The 17,955-nt window shown below is 29.5% G+C and overlaps 4 protein-coding genes across 4 annotated transcripts; 2 read left to right on the plus strand and 2 right to left on the minus strand.

Moving 5' to 3' along the window:
* The first annotated feature begins 1,764 nt into the window (after positions 1 to 1,764).
* Positions 1,765 to 6,001, plus strand: LOC111674811. The gene is made up of 3 exons (XM_023435470.2): positions 1,765 to 2,269; positions 4,935 to 5,132; positions 5,231 to 6,001. Exons 1-3 carry the CDS (start codon positions 2,003 to 2,005, stop codon positions 5,762 to 5,764), a joined length of 999 nt encoding a protein of 332 aa, XP_023291238.2. The 5' UTR covers positions 1,765 to 2,002; the 3' UTR covers positions 5,765 to 6,001.
* Positions 6,002 to 9,040: 3,039 nt separating this feature from the next.
* On the plus strand, positions 9,041 to 10,671 carry LOC111674813 (uncharacterized protein C18orf19 homolog A). The gene is made up of 3 exons (XM_023435471.2): positions 9,041 to 9,598; positions 9,658 to 9,803; positions 9,864 to 10,671. The coding sequence occupies exons 1-3, from the start codon at positions 9,150 to 9,152 to the stop codon at positions 10,034 to 10,036; spliced, it is 768 nt and encodes a 255-aa protein (XP_023291239.2). The 5' UTR covers positions 9,041 to 9,149; the 3' UTR covers positions 10,037 to 10,671.
* A 38-nt stretch (positions 10,672 to 10,709) lies between these two features.
* On the minus strand, positions 10,710 to 11,543 carry LOC111674814 (ADP-ribosylation factor-like protein 2-binding protein). Its single transcript, XM_023435472.2, has 2 exons — positions 11,124 to 11,543; positions 10,710 to 11,050 (listed from the first exon to the last, which is right to left on the minus strand). Exons 1-2 carry the CDS (start codon positions 11,420 to 11,422, stop codon positions 10,840 to 10,842), a joined length of 510 nt encoding a protein of 169 aa, XP_023291240.2. The 5' UTR covers positions 11,423 to 11,543; the 3' UTR covers positions 10,710 to 10,839.
* Positions 11,544 to 11,899: 356 nt separating this feature from the next.
* On the minus strand, positions 11,900 to 15,636 carry LOC111674807 (WD repeat-containing protein 6). The gene is made up of 3 exons (XM_023435464.2): positions 15,069 to 15,636; positions 14,278 to 15,003; positions 11,900 to 14,213 (listed from the first exon to the last, which is right to left on the minus strand). The coding sequence occupies exons 1-3, from the start codon at positions 15,214 to 15,216 to the stop codon at positions 12,019 to 12,021; spliced, it is 3,069 nt and encodes a 1,022-aa protein (XP_023291232.2). The 5' UTR covers positions 15,217 to 15,636; the 3' UTR covers positions 11,900 to 12,018.
* Between the last annotated feature and the right edge of the window lie 2,319 nt (positions 15,637 to 17,955).

The raw sequence follows: 17,955 nt of genomic DNA on the forward strand, positions 1-17,955 counted from the left end.
AAAATCCTTAAATTTATAATCAAATATTTGATCAAAACAATGTGTTGTTGTTTTTATTTTTTCATTTGTTTGAATAATAAAATATAATTTTTATGATCTTTAAGAATCAATAACAACAAAATAAAATTGTTTAATTTTTAAAATGCAGGGAAATTTTAAAAACAAAGTTTTAGGCTGATTTATTAAGTTTTACCAGACATGTTTGTATGTATTTTTCCGTTAACACACAATTTCCGAGTTCAATTTCCGTTACAAACATAAAAATAATTTTAATTAAAAAATTTTGTATAAAAAAGAGAAGGAATTTTGCAACAAACTGTTTCTTATACAAAACAATTGTTTATCGTGAGTTTTTTCTGATAATTTATGATCAAGTAAACACACACAAATGAACACATATTTATACTTAAATACAGTGAAGAACGAAAAGGTAGTGGTGACAAGATAAAAATTAAATCACTCTATATAGGACTTTTCTTTGTACTAGTATACGTACTTGTTTATTAATTACCCAGCAGTTCGACGGGACAGTCCCGAACTGACCACTTAACCTACCACTTGTGGTGGCCCCTAGCCACCTGACTACCCAGGTAACCGATCATTTTAACATGGACTTGTCCTACGAGGAAGTCAATCGTCACTCTACACCCTAGAAAGAGACAGTAAAGAGACGATTGCCTTCGCTCTCGCTTACAAAGGGGCACTAAAGTGACGACTGTCTTCATTCTCGTTTACAAAGAGTTTATTTGTGACGAAAGACCGAAAACATATGAATTGGAGTCAGCCAGGTGGTAAGATATTAATGGAACTAAAATTTAAAAATTTCAAGTGTCTACTCTCCAGAATACTATGGGATAATAATGTGACGATTGGCCCAAAAGTTATAAATTTGAGTCAACCAGATGGTGGCATATTAGTAGAAAGTAATAATCATTTCTCCAAAAGATGAGTAAAATAACTACTTTCGGAAGTACAACAAATAAACCACTTTTAAGAGTATAATCTCTAGGTTACTTGAGGACAGTAAAGAGACGACTGTCTCCGCTCCCGCTTACAAAGGGGACACTAAAGTGACGACCGTCTTCATTCCACATTACAAAGGGTACATTCGTGACGAATGACCCAAAACATACGAGCTGCGATCATTCAGGTGGTTAACTATTAGTGAAAACTACTGTCTTTTTCCTATGCATTGACTCTTTGTCGAACTGCTGGGTAGTTTATGGACATATACATAGAATTATCTATAGTCTAAACTATTGATTATTTCTGAAAATTTTTAATATACCAATAGTACTGAATTCTCCGTTTTTTTTGACATATAAGAATTTACATCAAATATTTTGTTACAAAACGTGATTGATTGGTATATTTCAATAAATAATACTTAATAAAATTACATAAGAAAATTTGAAAGAATTTTTATTTTAAATAACAAAACAAAAAACCTATAGTAATTAAATAAATTTTCTCGCAATTATCCCCTTTTGCTTTCCACTGCTACTTTTACTATTCGCTAAAAAAAAAATTATTGATGAAAATAAAATCAAGTTTCAGACAATTTTTTTCTTAAAATTTTGTTTATTATTTTGTTCTCTTTGGAAAATTTTACAGCAACAACAACAACAGTAATATTGTACCAAGAACAATGTTTATAATGACCAAATGCTGTTGGATTATTTCTCCAAAATAGCAAAAATTTCATGAAATTAATATAATCAAAGAGTTTTACTCGAATCGTGTTTTTACAAACAGTTTAGTTGCTTTTTAGAACAAACGATGCAAGGTTGCTAAGTAACGGAAAGATTTTGTTTTAAATTTAAACAAATTTAAAGAAGAAAAAAAAATAAATTTAATAAATAATATACATATAATTGAATATTATACAAATACAAGTGATAATGTGAATATTTTCAATTAATTTAAAGGATTTTTAATTAAAAACAAATTTTATATTAATAAATTTTCACAAAATAAAAAAAATAAAACTAAAAAAAAAATAATGGTTACGACAAGTGATGTAAAATCTACAAATGCTGCTGCCACAACGAATTTAAAAAATGATACAAAATTTACCACAAATAATGTTGCTTCAGCAAATTTTAAAAACACCTCAATGTCATCGATCAGCACTATTACAAGTAAAACAGAAACATCGACGACATTGGGTGATCCAAATATGGGTGCAATTAAAAAACGTCTTGAATCCATGACAGATGAAGAAATTATACAAAGAAATTTAAGGGAATTAATGGAGAAAAAGAATCGAGTGAGTTTATAATTTATAAATGCAAAAATTAAACATAATAAAAACAAGTCATTGAAAATTAAGATCAAGGAACAAGCTAACTGCGCATTAAATCCAATATTACGAATTTTTAAATGTAGTTTTTAATATATCAATTGTTTTAATGAATGAGAATAAATTATATTTTTGTTTACACATCCAATATATTTTATGGTTGTACAATGTACACATACATATGTACATTTTTACAATCGTTGCTCGTGGGCACAATATAGAATCTGTTTTGAAATTGGGCAAAAAATTAACAATAAATCAAAATTACTTCATAAAGTTACTGAAATAAGAACCAATGTTAGTTAATAAACTAAACTATCAAACATTCCGATTGTAATCCAATACTGAAATTATTATTATTCTCAACAAAAAATTCCTGTATTTTACCTTATTTTTTGTAACTATTTGAAAATTTTCATTTTCAAGAAAATCCGAAAGTTGTTTTATTGTAAAATATGTTAGGTTAGGTTGATAGAAGTACGTTTACTACATAAAATCCAAAGAAAGACACCCAGGCCACTATTATGCGCTCCTTTTCATGAAAAAATGTATTATTTTTCAATGTTTAAAAATTCAGTTTGCTGGACGTAATTCCTTAAAATCTTCCAATCAATATTAGTCAGGAACGTTATTTCCGGATTAACATCACTTCCAAGATACTTGGATCTAACTTCGACGAATGTCTGACAGTGTAAAAGAAAATGCTCAAGAGTTTCACTGTCCTCTCCACAAGCTCTACGTCCAATTTTGCACAGATACACGAGCGCATCTATGCAAAATTGGACGTTCTGATTCAGACGAATGTAGAGCTTGTGGAGAGCACAATGAAACTATTGAGCACTTTCTTTGAAACTGCGTTCACTCAGAACACGTACCATCATCTTATCAGAGTCACTCCATAGATCTTTGTGGTTCTACACACCGTTTTAATATTCCAAGAGGTCTTATGGGATTCTCTTACCTATATTTTTTATTTTAAGGATATTAGGTTATTATTTCGAAGCGGCAAAAAACCACAGTTTTACCTTATAGGCAATACTGGACCTGTGTTTATACCCTTCACCTTCGTGAGAAGGGTATATATAAGTTTGTCATTCCGTTTGTAATTTCTATAATATAATTTTCCGACCCTATAAAGTATATATATTCTGCATCCTTATAGATAGCGGAGTCGATTAAGCCATGTCCGTCTGTCTGTCCGTCTGTCTGTTGAAATCAGTTTTTAGAGGTCCCCAGATATCGGCGAGATCCGAATCTTGAATAATTCAGTTAGACATGCTTTCGAGAAGATCGCTTTTTAAAATCAGCAAAATCGGTCTATAAATAATGGAGATATGAGCAAAAATCCGAGACAACATCTGCAAATTTCATCAAAAAAGACACATTTTGTTCATGCTTTGTTAAAAAAGCAACAACAACATTATGAATTGGATAAAGATGTACATGTGCGTGTGGAAATGTATTTGGTTTTATTCAGCTGCGTATTTTTTTGTATGTTTGGATGCTGTTCTGTTCTCTCGAAGGTAAGTGGGTATAACAAGAACAAGGACATAAAGCAGTAATATGTTGGTAATACAGCTCATATCTGTTTGAGGGCGGTAATGCAGTTTGACGGTGGTATTACAGCGCTGCTGATTCCCAATGTGGCCTCAACATTTATCCATTATATAAGGTTTTTTTTGTATTGTGTTCAATTAGAATTTATACACTACATTCGATTTTGTTGATATCGAGTAATGTTGTTTGAATAAACATTTTTGGTCATATTTGAGATCTGTCATTTAAAAGTCCAATTGTCACCTTTAAAATAAAGTTTCTACCACTCAATATCTAATTCTTTCTTCCGGAGGACAGATTCGGATTCAATGCTGCTCAATGTAAAATGTATAGCATATATTATCTAGAACAATTTTGAAACAAAAAATGTAATAATTACGTTAAAAGTTTAATAATTTATATTATTACAAAATCTCAAATAAACACATCAATAGCAAAGAATTGAATGCAAATCAATAACATATGACATGATCTAAAATCCATAAAATTAACTTGATATTGTTCTAAAAACAAAATATTATAAAATTTGTTTGAAAACATAAACAAAAAAAAAATCTGCAATGGAAAAAATATGTAGACAAAATTTATAGCGCAATTTATCTAAACTACAAAATAATAAAAATACAAGGCAGACGCTTCACAAATAAAATATTTAAAAAATTTTGAAAAATAATTATAAAACTGTTTTTAGATTAGAGACTTAGCAGATTAAAAATAACAAACAATTCATCGTTATGGTATGAAAGTGGAGAAACAAAAAAAGTGAACAAATTAAATTATTAAAAACTTAATAAACTACAAAAATATGTAAACAATATTAAAATTGTCTATAATAATTAATATAAACTTATAAAACGATCGTCGATTGTTAGGATGTTTGGGTGCATGTTTGTAATTTTCATTTTCGCATCATTTTTAAAGGTGTTGAAAATAAGATGTTCTGTTGTTGGTGTTTTTTTTCGATGATGATCTATTTTTTCCAGTTTATAAAAAGATTTTTTACATATGTACGATTTAGTTTGTTTTTATGATCACCATATGATTGAATGAATGTTTTTTTCTTAATTAATTTTAGGAAGAACGCAAGGCCAATGGTCGTTTGGTAGCAGTAATTTTGGCCTCATTAGTCATATTTTTAGCGATTTATCACGCATGGATACGTAACCCTGAAAACAAATTGGCTGGTGTTTTAGTACCGGCCGTTATAATGTTGTCATTTGGTGGCTGGGTTGTGGTCTTGGCTAAACGTGATAAAGCCAGAAGACAAATGTTTGTAAGTATGGAAAATAAAATAAATAATCCTAACTTTTAGTTAATTTTAAAAATCAATTTCTATTATATTAATGCAGAATTCATTTCAATTACTTGTAGGAAAAATATTTGGAAGAAGTGGCTATAAAAAATAAACAAGAATTAGAAGCAAAATCCAAATCCAAGACTAAAAAGCCGCATGACAAAAAATTATCTAACGAAATATTATTACATTTTGAAAACGAAATTAATAAAGATCACTTGTCAACGGCCACCACATCGATACTCAAAAACAATGATCATCGTAAACATCGCAAACATAGAAATGCTTCGAACAGTGATGGTTACAGTACCACCTCCTCATCAAGCTCTAAGAAATCATCACATTATGCCACCAAAGATTTGCGCGTTAAAAGACCTAGTATAAGACAAAAACTCTTTCGACAATCTGGCATCTATCACATGCCAAATACGACAGTAAATGCCACACAAACACTGGTACAGGCTGTCATTAATACACCGGTACCACAGTGTGCTGAACCGCTTATAAGTGCAGCACCTCCTAAAACATTGATGGAAAAGAAACGTAAACGTCTGCAAAGATTGGACGCTTTACAAGTGCCTGCAATGGTGCGTATGAGTTCGGCACCATAAAATCGAAAAACAAAAAACAATCATACGCTCTAGGTTCAAACTAATGAATATAATGTGGATGTTTGGTTGAGTGTTAACGTCATGTGCTGGTGGCGTAAACAGCATCCTTAATAAATGTATATAAAAACAGGAAATGAATAAAAAAGTAGTATAAATATTTAAAAATAATGTTGTTTATAAATTTGTCTTGTGTTTTTTCCCCCTTTTATTATCATCTTAATTTATTTTAAATATAATGTTTTTATATATGCAACTTTTATAAAAAAACGATTTCTTTTTTAATAAAGAAAATATAAAAAACAAAAACAATTTGTGACAATGAACTCGCAAAGAATTCATTAAATGTTATTGATTTCAAGGGATATTCTAAGGATAACATACAAAAGAAATCCATCTATTTATTTATCTATCTATTTATCTATCTATCCATCTATCTATATATCTATCTATCTATCTATATATCTATCTATCTATATCTATCTATCTATCTATCTATCTATCTATCTATCTATCTATCTATCTATCTATCTATCTATCTATCTATCTATCTATCTATCTATCTATCTATCTATCTATCTATCTATCTATCTATCTATCTATCTATCTATCTATCTATCTATCTATCCGGTTTATCGTTTTTTTCTTTTTCAAGAAACTTGAACGTATACAATATTGTTGAATCGTAATTTTTTTTATTTATTTTTGCTATTTGGCATATAATTTCTTTTAATGATTTCATTTGTTTGCTTAAACATTTTTTTGGTACCGACTCCCTGTTTATTGTTTTTATTTATATTATTTTCTTTTTCAAATTTCAATAGACATATGGGCAGATCATTTTGTTTTATGTTTTATTTAACTTAATTGTTTATACTTGTGGTCTAAGTATTAAACCAAAAAATTAGTATGTTATTAGCTGTTTTAGCCGTTGTTTTATAAAAAGGAAAAAAACACATTTCAACTAATTAATTTATTATATTGGTAGAGTTTATATTTCAATAAAAAAGAAAACACTTAATTCGATTGTTTATATTTCTGCATACAAAGAGAGTAGGTGCCATCGCAATTAATTAATTAACAAACGAATTTAGTTTATTATTAAAATAAATACAAAATTTGAATTATAATTGGAAAAAATTTTTATAAAATAATAAAAATTATATTATAAACTAATAACTAATAGAATGAAAATGCAAAAGATGGAATTTTAATTTGTAGGAATAATTTAAAGAAATTTTGTTTAAATTAACCGTCTAAAAAAGGACAACAAAAATAAATTTAAAATTCTTCAAATCTTACTACTAACTCGCATGTATAAATAATCAATGTATTTAAATAATTATTACTAATTAAAAATATGTTCCATACTACACAGTGGTGGTGGGTGTCTCTAATTAATAATTTTTTATACACCATTGTTTTTATTATTTATTAAATGTACAAGTTTTCTTTTTCGCCTGCCCCCTCAAATCACATGAAAATTACCTTGTCGAACAAAAAAAAAAAAAAAAAAAAGAATTCAACCTGAACGCTTTTCCCCTTCAGTTTCCTTTACATTTAACTTTACAGACAGATTACAAATTTGTAATATGTATAAACATGTTTACAATTGTATACATATATATATTTTTTTGCAATTATTACTTTATTACCAAAATTTTTTTGATATAAAACATGTGTCTAAGAAAATGCATCCATCGATCGTTAGATTTCAATTGCATTGTTCACCCAAAAATATTTTCTATTGCCGATTCGTTGGCTACGTTCGTTTCTTTATTTCGTGTTTGTATATTTGTTTAACAAAATTATTATTTAGTGAAAAGTTAATTGATCCTAAGTATTTGCAAAATTATAAAGAAAACGTTAATACATGTGCAAAGTGTTCTGCATGTGTTTATATTAAAAATATCTTGTATTGGCTTTCATGCGTTTTGATTTTTTTGAACATCATAAATTTTATTTTATTTTTTTTTGATATCATTTCTCGTAAAAAGCGGAAATTGAATTTTGGTTTAAAATTTCTTGAAAAAAATGTGTATAGTTAAAACACAATGGTCCTGTTTTATTTCTTGATATCTTCAGTAAATTATTCTATATATTTACAGACCAATTTGTTTAATAAAATGCTATAAATTTGTGCTCAAAAACGGGAAATTTGATTTTATTCAAAAAAACACTAAATATGCTAATGGGGAGTTTTTCGAAACACCGGTACCAAGTGATATTTTTTGGTACTTTTTCATTCTCCAACTGGTACTTTTTGCGTTTTCTATGATATTGAAATCGAAACATGAAATTGTATATCTGGAAAACCATTGTAGTTAGAATGATCAAAATCGTTAAGTTTCTTATTTATATTGCATTTAGGGTAGCACAACACACTGGGTATAGCTAGAGTAAATAAACAATTTTATTTGTTTTGTTTTTACGTTATTGATCATTTTCTTAATGTAAAATTTTTTAGAAACTGATTTTCTGCAAAATGTTTTATATGGAGGATATAGTTAAATATCGGCTGATCCTCGTAAAATTTGGAGAAAAGATTTGTTTTTAATTTTTAAGAATTTTTTATTCATCAATTTCTTACACAACTTTTGAGCTTGCTCTGTTTTGTTGTTATAAACAATATATTTGCTTCCAAAATCCCGCTTTCTGATCTCTCGAAATCCATTTTTATTTAACCCTTTCAGGGTCAAAAGTAATTTATGTCAAGAAAAAAACTTGATAATTTGAGTATGCTGAATCCGGGAAAAATAATATTTTTTGAATTTGAGTTTTCCCTATTGAGTTATAGAAGGTCAAAGTTAAATTAAATTAAAATGTACCACTAATGTTTTTTATGATTTTTTTTTTGTAAAAATCTTCTTAAACTTCATTTAATACAATTTAAATCTGCATAGTCCGATCTCCTAAAATACAATTTGTTTGGCCATTAAATGAAGCTGTTTTTTAAACGTTGTTAAAAAGCACTTTTTAAAAAGTAGTCATAAGTGACAATTTCTTAAAATCTGATTTTTAAATACTTTTAAAATATAATAAAGTCTTCATTTTAATCTAAAAGAAAAAAATAAAACTAAAATTAAATATTATAACCAAAAAATGCTTAAAAAACAGAGCCTATTGTTATGTTGAATATATTCGACAAAACCACGGAAAGGGTTAAAATCGTTAAAAATTTAAAAACTAAACGTAGTTGAAAACTTAGCCGGCTTACAGTCGATTTTAAGCCGCCGCCGACATATTTAGTGTTAGTCGCCGCCGCCGTTAATATTTATCGGCGCATCGTGCGGGCACGTACATATGGTTGGAAGAAATGAGAATTTAAGAAACGAAAAAGTGAAATGATTTTTTAAATTTAACACCTAAATAAAATTAAACTAACAAAATGAACACCTTAAAGCTATTGACAAACGCTTTGAAAGTCAACAATGCCGTTGACATCCGGAATAGTAATCAGTTAAAACGTGCAGCAAACTATTCCACAGCTGTCTTTATACGTAACATTGGTAGTCCAACTCAAGCAGCCACGATTTACAGCAATAAGGACAGTTTTAAAACACACAATTTGCTTTGGCCACAATTACAAAATCATGCCTGTGCACCCATCTACAATACACGCTGTCAATTTGGTACAAAGAATACACCCGATAGAGCCAATAAGTCTGATACAAAATCAGCCGCCATCACAGATGTGGACTTATTTGGTGAAGCCTCAAAATTGGGTTTGTTTGCTAAGTTTAAGTTAATGTATAAAAAGTACTGGTATGTTTTGATACCAGTGCATGTGGTGACCTCGGCTGGTTGGATGTGTGGCTTTTATTATCTGTCAAAAAGGTGAGTAAAGGTCATGTGTAATCTATTAAAACAGTTTTAAACATAGCTTTAATTTTTAGCGGAGTGGATGTACCCTCTCTTTTACAATATATACATTTAAGTGAAACCATTATAGAAAAAGTGCAAAGTTCTAATTTGGGTCATTGGGCAGTGGCATATTTGTGCTATAAGGTAGCCACTCCCGTACGTTATGCAGTCACTTTGGGTAAGTGTGACGAATTGCTTAAAATAACGTTTCTCATAACTTTTTTTCTTGAAATTGCAGGCGGCACCACCGTTTCTATCAAGTACTTAGTACAACAGGGTCATATCAAACCTATACCCACTAAAGAGGAATTTGTACGCATGTATGAAGAACAAAAAGCCCATCGAGCTGCTGTTAAGGCTAATGCCGAAAAAGAACAACAACAGCAGCAACAAGATCAAAAAAATAAATGATTTTGTCATATACGCTGCAAATTTAAATCGAACTCTTTTAAATAGAGTTAAAGAACAAAATTTGCAGTGAGTTTGCTAAAATAAAACACTATAATCCATAAAGAGTCAATGAAATTTAATTTTCAAATACTCATCATTCTGCTACAACCCCTTTCCTTAAATATCCTAAAGAATCTTTAATGAAAACAGAAAAAAAACTCTTTTAAACATAAAGATGTCTAATAATGGAAAGTGTTTTTGTTATTTATTTCCTTAAATAAGATTGTCCTTATGGCGCTGAGAGTTTTAAGAATGTAATGTAAAATGATTTTCTTCGAAAAAGAAATTTACATATTTTTTTATTATTTATAAGCAGAGTTTTGATAATTTAAGCTCTCTGGCTGAAAATCTATAAAAACTTATTGTTTTAGGTTTGTTATTATTTGTTAAAGCAAATGGTTTTTGATGAAAAGATTGTGTGGCAAAGAGAGTTAAGCAAAAAAATATTATTTTTGTTTAAATTAACAAAACTATAAAATGCCTAAGTTTAACTTTGTTAATGTTATTTTTTAACAATGAAACGTATATATTTAATAAATATACTAAATAATTAATCATTTCAAATGATGTTAAAATAGAAATATTTGAAAAACTAATTTATGTTAATTGTTTTATTCATTTTGTAAAATACTATTTCTGATAAAACTATATTATTTCAGATAAAGTATGAATTTTATTATAATATTTATGACAATTTTTAAAATCTCCAGAACTTACGTAAATATAGAAAACAAAAATCAATTTTATTTTACATTATTAACCGATTACTTATCCGTTGCTTCCAACAATTCAGCCGTTTGAAATAATGGTTTTGTTGTGAGAATATTAAAATCTAAATGTTGTACTCGACCCTCCTTCTTGCGGCGATAATCTAACATTAAATCTTTAAAGATTTGAAAATTACTAAACGAATACAACAATTCGAAAATTTCGGAATCAACAAAACCCAACGAATTTGTTGTAGAGTCATAAGAACTATAATTAAAGAAAGAAATCAAGATTTAAAACACATTTTCAGTTTATATTTATTCTTATTTTCCAGTCTTACTTTAATTCCTGAGCAAATTTTTCCATATCGAAATCCTCCATACATTTGTTTAACTCTTCGATAAAGAATGTTTCAAATGTTGTGGTGTATTCCTCAAATACATCCATATATTCCAATTTGTTTTCTTCATTATCCTCAAATTTAAACCAATTTCTTTCCAAGAATTGTTCATGTAAATTTTGAAATGTGTCGCTTAGAACAATATCTTCTATATGACCAATGACTTGATCGAAATATTCATTTACCGTTGTTTGGCAAACAATATCGATGTTTGTCTCTTCGTTGTCACTATGATCCATGGTAAAAATATAATTTTATTTAGTTTTTTTTCAAAGAACAACCTTTTTATTTTTATTAAGAATTTTTTATAAATTTGATATTATTCGTTTTCTTAATGTCAAAAAATGGTTTCCAAGGCAACGATGAAAATATGTAACAGGTGTACAAAACTGTATTAAAAAATTTCCTACCCTAAATTGTATTGCTAGTTTCAAACAACAACAGCCAAAATGTTCCCCAGTCAGCAGAAAGTACTAGTCCATAGATTAGTTAATAAACCGGTCCATAGACTGGTAACCATGCTATTACTTTAAGTATTTAATAGACTTCTTCATAGACCATCATTCCATTAACTTATCTACGGTCTAGTCTATTAAATAGTCAAAGGAATTGCACATACACTCGCAATAATAGTCAATTAATTAGTAAACATTAAATAAATAAAAATCTATAGAATGGTCCATTGTCTGGTATTTAGACTACTGCATACGTAGACAATTGAAAAAGTTTATTAAATACTTTTTAATTAAAAACTTGTTCATTTTATTAATCTATTGTTAAGTGTATTTATAATTTGATCATCTTTTTGTAGAACAAAAATTCTATATTAAAAATATTAACAATTAAATGCATAAATTTGCAAACCACAGCCATATAGCAAACAAACATCGGAATCGGCTAAAGATACACCTTTGATATCGGCAACACACGAGTAAAAGCTATCCACAACTTCACCTGTTTTCAAATCAAGTTTATACAGCATTTGATCAACACCACTGGTAAAACCGCAACGACCACAGGAACTTAAGGCACTAGCGCAGACTTGAGCGGTATGTAAATAAGGTTTATGGAATTCATTTAATATCACAAAGTCCAAATCTTTAACTAACAATTCCGTATAAGAAACAGCTTGATCATCACCACCACTTAAGATTTTTAAACAATTATTTGAGGAATTATATAAAACAGCGAGACCGTTGATGCCACTAGAGTGATGTTGCAATTGATAACAACATTTCGAAAGTTTATTATCATAGAACTTTAAAAAGCCATCAGTGGCGGCCACTATTATTAAATCTAAATCTGCTAAATATTTTAGCTGTAAAATGCATTTGCCATAGAAATATTGTGTTAGCAACTGAATTTCTAAGGTTTTTAAATTAAGTTTTAAATGTCTTATAAAACCATCGGAACAGCCCACATAAATTTCATATTCCTCCTTATTTACAGCTTTAACATCCAAAGCCATCAAACGGGTCTCGGGATCAAAATTATAGTTTTTACTATTTGTTTTATTGCCGCTATCCTGCTTCAAAGTATAATTAATCAATTCCTTTATATGGTAACTTTTACAGTTTACTTTCGAAACACAAAGTTGAGCCCGACCACCTCCAGAAAATATTAAGAATTCATTGTCATTTAAAGGAATAAGTTTAAGGGCTCTTATATTCGATATATGATTATGTAATTCCTTGCACTCTTTAAGGCCATTTAATGGGCTAAAGGTATGAACTTTTAACAAATTATCATCACCTGCTGTTACTACCATTTGTGATGAAAGGGAAGTTTTGGGTAATATTTCCATTATATTACAGGGTGCTATATGCCAACGTTTAGCCAAAGGTAAAGTGGTTAACTCTTTATTTAATAAAGGCATTTCATAAAAACGTACTCTTTTATTTTTAATAAATGCTAGAGAAATCTTAAAGTCTTTGGGATTTATGATAAAATGCCAACATCTGTGACCACCACCACAGGGCAACTGCAGCAGGAAATCATATTCTTTACACCAAGCTACAAAATGATTGTCATTAAATCCTAGATACAAATCCAAATTATTAGAGCACTTTTCAATATATTCCACCCAGGAAACGGGTATAATTTGGCGAGAGCAGGTTTGCATTGTGGCATTGACAAAGTCAACTGTGAAAATATTTAGATCACCATCATGACCAGTAGAACGTATTAAAGCCGAGTTTAAGGTTTCTTGCAGACAGTGCAGATTAGTGGCTCCTAAATTGCCATGAGGATGTTTTATAATTTGTTTTAAATCATAATTATTGGATTCTTCTTGAAGCTGATACAGCAGCAAATTGCCTTGTCTATTGCTCACCACTATCCATTTTTGCTGCTGTAGTATAACAGCCGTTGTCAGCCAAGGTTCTTTGCATTTGGGCAATTCCAAAGTTTGTTTAATATTTAAGGATTCGTCAAATATTAAACAATTACCCTGATCATCACATAGTAAATATTGCTTTTTGCTAAAGAACACAAAACTTCTTACAACACTCTTAAGCAACTCCTCATCATATAATATTACAAACTCTCTACTGTTATCTTGATATTCTAAGATAATCAAACGTTTGTAGCCACATAAAGCGATACGATTTTCAAATACTTCCATTACCGTACATTTAAAATTTACTGCTATTGGCACTTTTTCCCAATTAAGCCATTCCTCTCCCTTATGTATGGAGGTCATTAGATTATTTTGATTTGTTACTCCTATTAAATGTTGAGCATTTAGAAATTTAATTTTTGCTATATACTCTGTTGTAGATCCCTCTGTTAGTGCTGGTAAAAGTATTTCCTTGAGGGGTAGTTGAGTTTCATGCAGCACTTGTTTTAAACCAAAAGCCACTAAATTTCCTATAGAGCCAATCGTGTAAATAGTTTTAGTATTATTGTCGTAGACAAAATTCCAAATTGTGGCTCCATATTGTTGGCGTCTTTTGAACAAAAGTTGTCCATTTTTATGCCATAGACAAAAGTACGAATCCTCTCCCACACTTAGAGCATAAACATTGGCACCTATAGACACGCAATAGTAGTTATGTTAATATTTTCTTCTGCAATTTCTGACTGTTAAACTCACCATCATTTATAATACGCCCTTGGAAAACTCTAGCCACATGACCATAACCACTAGACAAAGCTTGCAGCTTTGAATCATTCCAATTGCCTTCAGAACAAAATTCAACTTTCCACCATTTTATGGCACGGTCATCACTGGTGGTTATAAGACATTGTGAAAACTGGTCATAATCAATTGAAAATATAACACCATTATGGGCCGAAATACGGTGCAATAAGGGAGCTACTTTAGGCTTTAAAGGCTCTTCCTTATTTATCTCATTCTGTTTAGGTTGCCAGATAAGCAACTCTCCAAAAGCATTACCCGCAAATACCACCAATTCATCCCATGTTTTGCCATATAAATGAGCACAATATAAAGTTGATTTGTCGGTGCAAGAGACCCTTTCTTTAAGGTCGCATTTGTTTTCTTTAACATTTAAAGAAAATCTCAATATTATGCTATGAGCTGTTAGTAGCACTATTTCACGGTCCGTAGTCACAAACAAACCACAACTAATCCAATCACTTAATTCTGCCCTATAAAATTCTCTGAATTCATAGTTTTCACTATATTCCAGCAAAGCAAACTCTTTTTCACCATAAACTAATAACAGTTTAACACCTGGGTGTGTTGACTTCCTTATACAGTGCACTTTATTTGTGAGTTTTATGTCCAGCACTTGTGTCTCAAACACGTTTTCTTGTTTGGGATTCCTTTTATACAAATGTAATTCGTTGCCTTTACCTTTGGAATTGTGGAAATAAAATACATTATTTTGGGTATTTGCAAGCAATTATTTATGGACTTACTGGTTAATATGGTAAAATTATCCAGGATTTCAATGGCTATTGAATCGGTCACTGTTTCTATTACTTTGCCCATGTTGTCATTTTGACATTTCATAAATTTGGAATACAAGTCGTATTTTGTTGTGCGCGAAGCACACAGATCTTTCATATGTCAAATCACATATGAAAAAAATGACATTTATTGAAATACATAGAAATATTTTCACAAATTGTCACTTGCTGTCAACTCATTCAAGTTGCTAGAGAGAGAGTTGCTGCGAATAAGCAGACTTGGCTGTGCACCTCACACAAACACGTGTATTTCTTATGGGACCTAGGCTGCTGCGTATCCCTAGGCCCACTTTCATTTGACGCAGCACATATAAAAAAATGATTTTGCTGTGCACCGCTTGACGAAATTTCTGTGCACAGCAGAATGCTCTCTGGAATCTGATGTTGTCAACAAATGTTTAAGAACACAAGTTGAATCACAACATGTTTATTGTTTATATTATTATTAATATTGAATACTTTTTTGCAACTCTGTATTTTCTTATCATCAAACAGCTGATGGTTGTTTTCACCACTTCTTTGGTGAAAATTGTTTGATTTAGTAGACGACCGTTAAAAAATGAAATGTGCAAAATTTTTTACAAAATTATTTTATATCTGATTTGTATACCCGGCGTTGCACGGGGTTTTAAGTGGTTTCATAACATTATACTCTAATATTCATTAATTAAAAATTCCTAAGGTCTCCGATATTTTACACGGCACATACACATAAAGAACTCCCTTTTTTACCCGCGCTTCTAAAATATGCATATTTCTAATAGGGTTCTATAAATCGACTTTTTGTCGAAAAAAGTCGAAGAAGGCGAAAAAAGTCGAAAACTCGAAAATAGTAGAAAAAAGTCAAAAATAGCCGAAAAATTAAAAAAAGTGGAAAAAATCAAAAACTCTAGAATAGTCGAAAAAACTCGAAAAAAGTAAAAAATAGTCGAAAATAGTCAAAAAGTCGACTTTTGACTAAATGAAAAAAAGTCGAAAAATCGACTTTGCATAAAATGCTAAAAGTTTTCTCCCTTTTGTCCTCTTTTGGTTCAGCTTTAGCCACTTTTCACATGGACGGACGGACAATGCTAAATCGACTCAAAAATGTTTCTGAGCCGATTGATATACTTTAAGGTGGGAATAAAACCAATATTATTGTGCGTTACAAACATCAGCACAAACCAAATACACCCTCCCCGCTAGTGGTGTAGGGTATAAAAATAGATACAAAATTTAGCTCCTTATTCTGTAAAACACTTCACCTGCGTTGAAAATATTTTCATACAAATTTTTGAAAATATATGTAAAATGAAGTGAAGTGAGGAGAAGGAATTTACATAATAACCTCCTTTATATAAACACAGAAAACAGGAGTGTACATAATTTTTAAATAGTATAAAAGTCACAATTTTTATTAGCGTAAACTTTTAATATTAAAAATTCTATTTATTAACGAACGAACTAACTCTTACTGACTAACTAAGCAAAATTTAAAAAATCTAAATAATTAAGAATCATTTTTTAATTAAAGTGCAGTTTAGTTTACTATTTAGTTCAACTTTGCCGATTAACAAAGCTGTCAATGTTATTCTTAACATTAAAACTTTTTTAACAATCTTAATGTTATTGACAATTTCAATATTAAAATCATGCTAGAGTTTAACCCATTAAACATCAAGGTCAAAAGCTACAACCCACTATAAGTAGGGTATTCTATTTTTTAAGCTTTAAGTATATATGTATAGAATATATGTATTATTGTAACTGCATTTTGTTTAAAACTTGTACAGAATATTTAATTTCAATTAATTTTATTTTTAAATATTTAATTTTTTATTTTGTATTCAATTTCAACTTAAGCAGTGATATTATATTCCGCGCAGAAATAAATATAAGTAGGTACGTAGGAACGAACGAGTATACATACGTACACCTCCTCTCCATATAAGTAAAAACTGATAGAAATTCATATAAAGAAATCAAGTCACACGACTTATGGCTGGTGAATAACGTGATTTCGAATTTTACGGGCGAACATTGTTTTAAACTCGCAGACTTGTACGTATTGCGTTAAAAATTGAACATTTATAAATGATAAAACTGAATTATGCTAACGTGTCAGTGACTGACTGGAATTGTTGCGTCAGACGTTCATTCAGACAGGCAGTCGGTGGATACGAGTAAGAATTAACACATATACAAAATACACACATGTCTATACATGGGTAGAGAAATAAACAAATACAAAATCAAATATGAGAAAAAGAGCGTCTTTGAAAGTATATAAAATTTACTTAATTTACGTACTCAATGACTTTTTTAAATTCTCTGTAATTATGCAGTATTATAAAATTATTTACTATTTGAATATATAGACAATCATTTTATGCTTTTCTTTTTATTATTTTTTAGCTGTACGAGCCCCTCTTTATTGTGTTTTTGTATTATTATTTATGTATTTATGTTTTTTTATATTCTTTTTAATTCTATTCTTTCTATTTATATTTTTGTTGTTTCATTGTATTTGGAATTAATTTCATAAGATTCATGTGAAATTTCAAACACGTGCTATTTTCAAATTATGTTGCCAAGTAGTTTTTTTTGTCCAGTTTCAAATTTGACATTTATTTAAACCGAATTTAAAAACATTTTATGTAAATGAGCGCGAAGTACGTACAAGTCGGAATTGAAACGAGTTTTACGAACTTTATTGATATTTTTAGATTTCTGTTGTTATCGTCGTCAAATGTGCTTTCAATAAATGAAGAGAGTTTATAATCTGTTTATTATACGGTCTGTGTCTGGCGGCTATTAAAAATGTACTACGTAGATTGTGAAAAATTTACATTTATGC

The sequence above is a fragment of the Lucilia cuprina genome, chromosome 3 (assembly GCF_022045245.1).
Source record: "Lucilia cuprina isolate Lc7/37 chromosome 3, ASM2204524v1, whole genome shotgun sequence".
Taxonomy (NCBI): Eukaryota; Metazoa; Arthropoda; class Insecta; order Diptera; family Calliphoridae; genus Lucilia; species Lucilia cuprina.

Excerpts from the sequence above, each read along its gene's own strand:
- LOC111674811 (XM_023435470.2), top strand. The coding sequence starts at position 2,003 with ATGGTTACGACAAGTGATGTAAAATCTACAAATGCTGCTGCCACAACG. Across the intron at positions 2,270-4,934 it reads TAATGGAGAAAAAGAATCGA|GAAGAACGCAAGGCCAATGG; the intron begins GTGAGTTTATAA and ends AATTAATTTTAG. Across the intron at positions 5,133-5,230 it reads AAGCCAGAAGACAAATGTTT|GAAAAATATTTGGAAGAAGT; the intron begins GTAAGTATGGAA and ends AATTACTTGTAG.
- LOC111674813 (XM_023435471.2), top strand. The coding sequence starts at position 9,150 with ATGAACACCTTAAAGCTATTGACAAACGCTTTGAAAGTCAACAATGCC. Across the intron at positions 9,599-9,657 it reads TTTTATTATCTGTCAAAAAG|CGGAGTGGATGTACCCTCTC; the intron begins GTGAGTAAAGGT and ends TTTAATTTTTAG. Across the intron at positions 9,804-9,863 it reads ACGTTATGCAGTCACTTTGG|GCGGCACCACCGTTTCTATC; the intron begins GTAAGTGTGACG and ends TTGAAATTGCAG.
- LOC111674814 (XM_023435472.2), bottom strand. The coding sequence starts at position 11,422 with ATGGATCATAGTGACAACGAAGAGACAAACATCGATATTGTTTGCCAA. Across the intron at positions 11,051-11,123 it reads AAATTTGCTCAGGAATTAAA|TTCTTATGACTCTACAACAA; the intron begins GTAAGACTGGAA and ends CTTTAATTATAG.
- LOC111674807 (XM_023435464.2), bottom strand. The coding sequence starts at position 15,216 with ATGAAAGATCTGTGTGCTTCGCGCACAACAAAATACGACTTGTATTCC. Across the intron at positions 15,004-15,068 it reads TAATTTTACCATATTAACCA|GTAAAGGCAACGAATTACAT; the intron begins GTAAGTCCATAA and ends ACAATTCCAAAG. Across the intron at positions 14,214-14,277 it reads AGGGCGTATTATAAATGATG|GTGCCAATGTTTATGCTCTA; the intron begins GTGAGTTTAACA and ends GCGTGTCTATAG.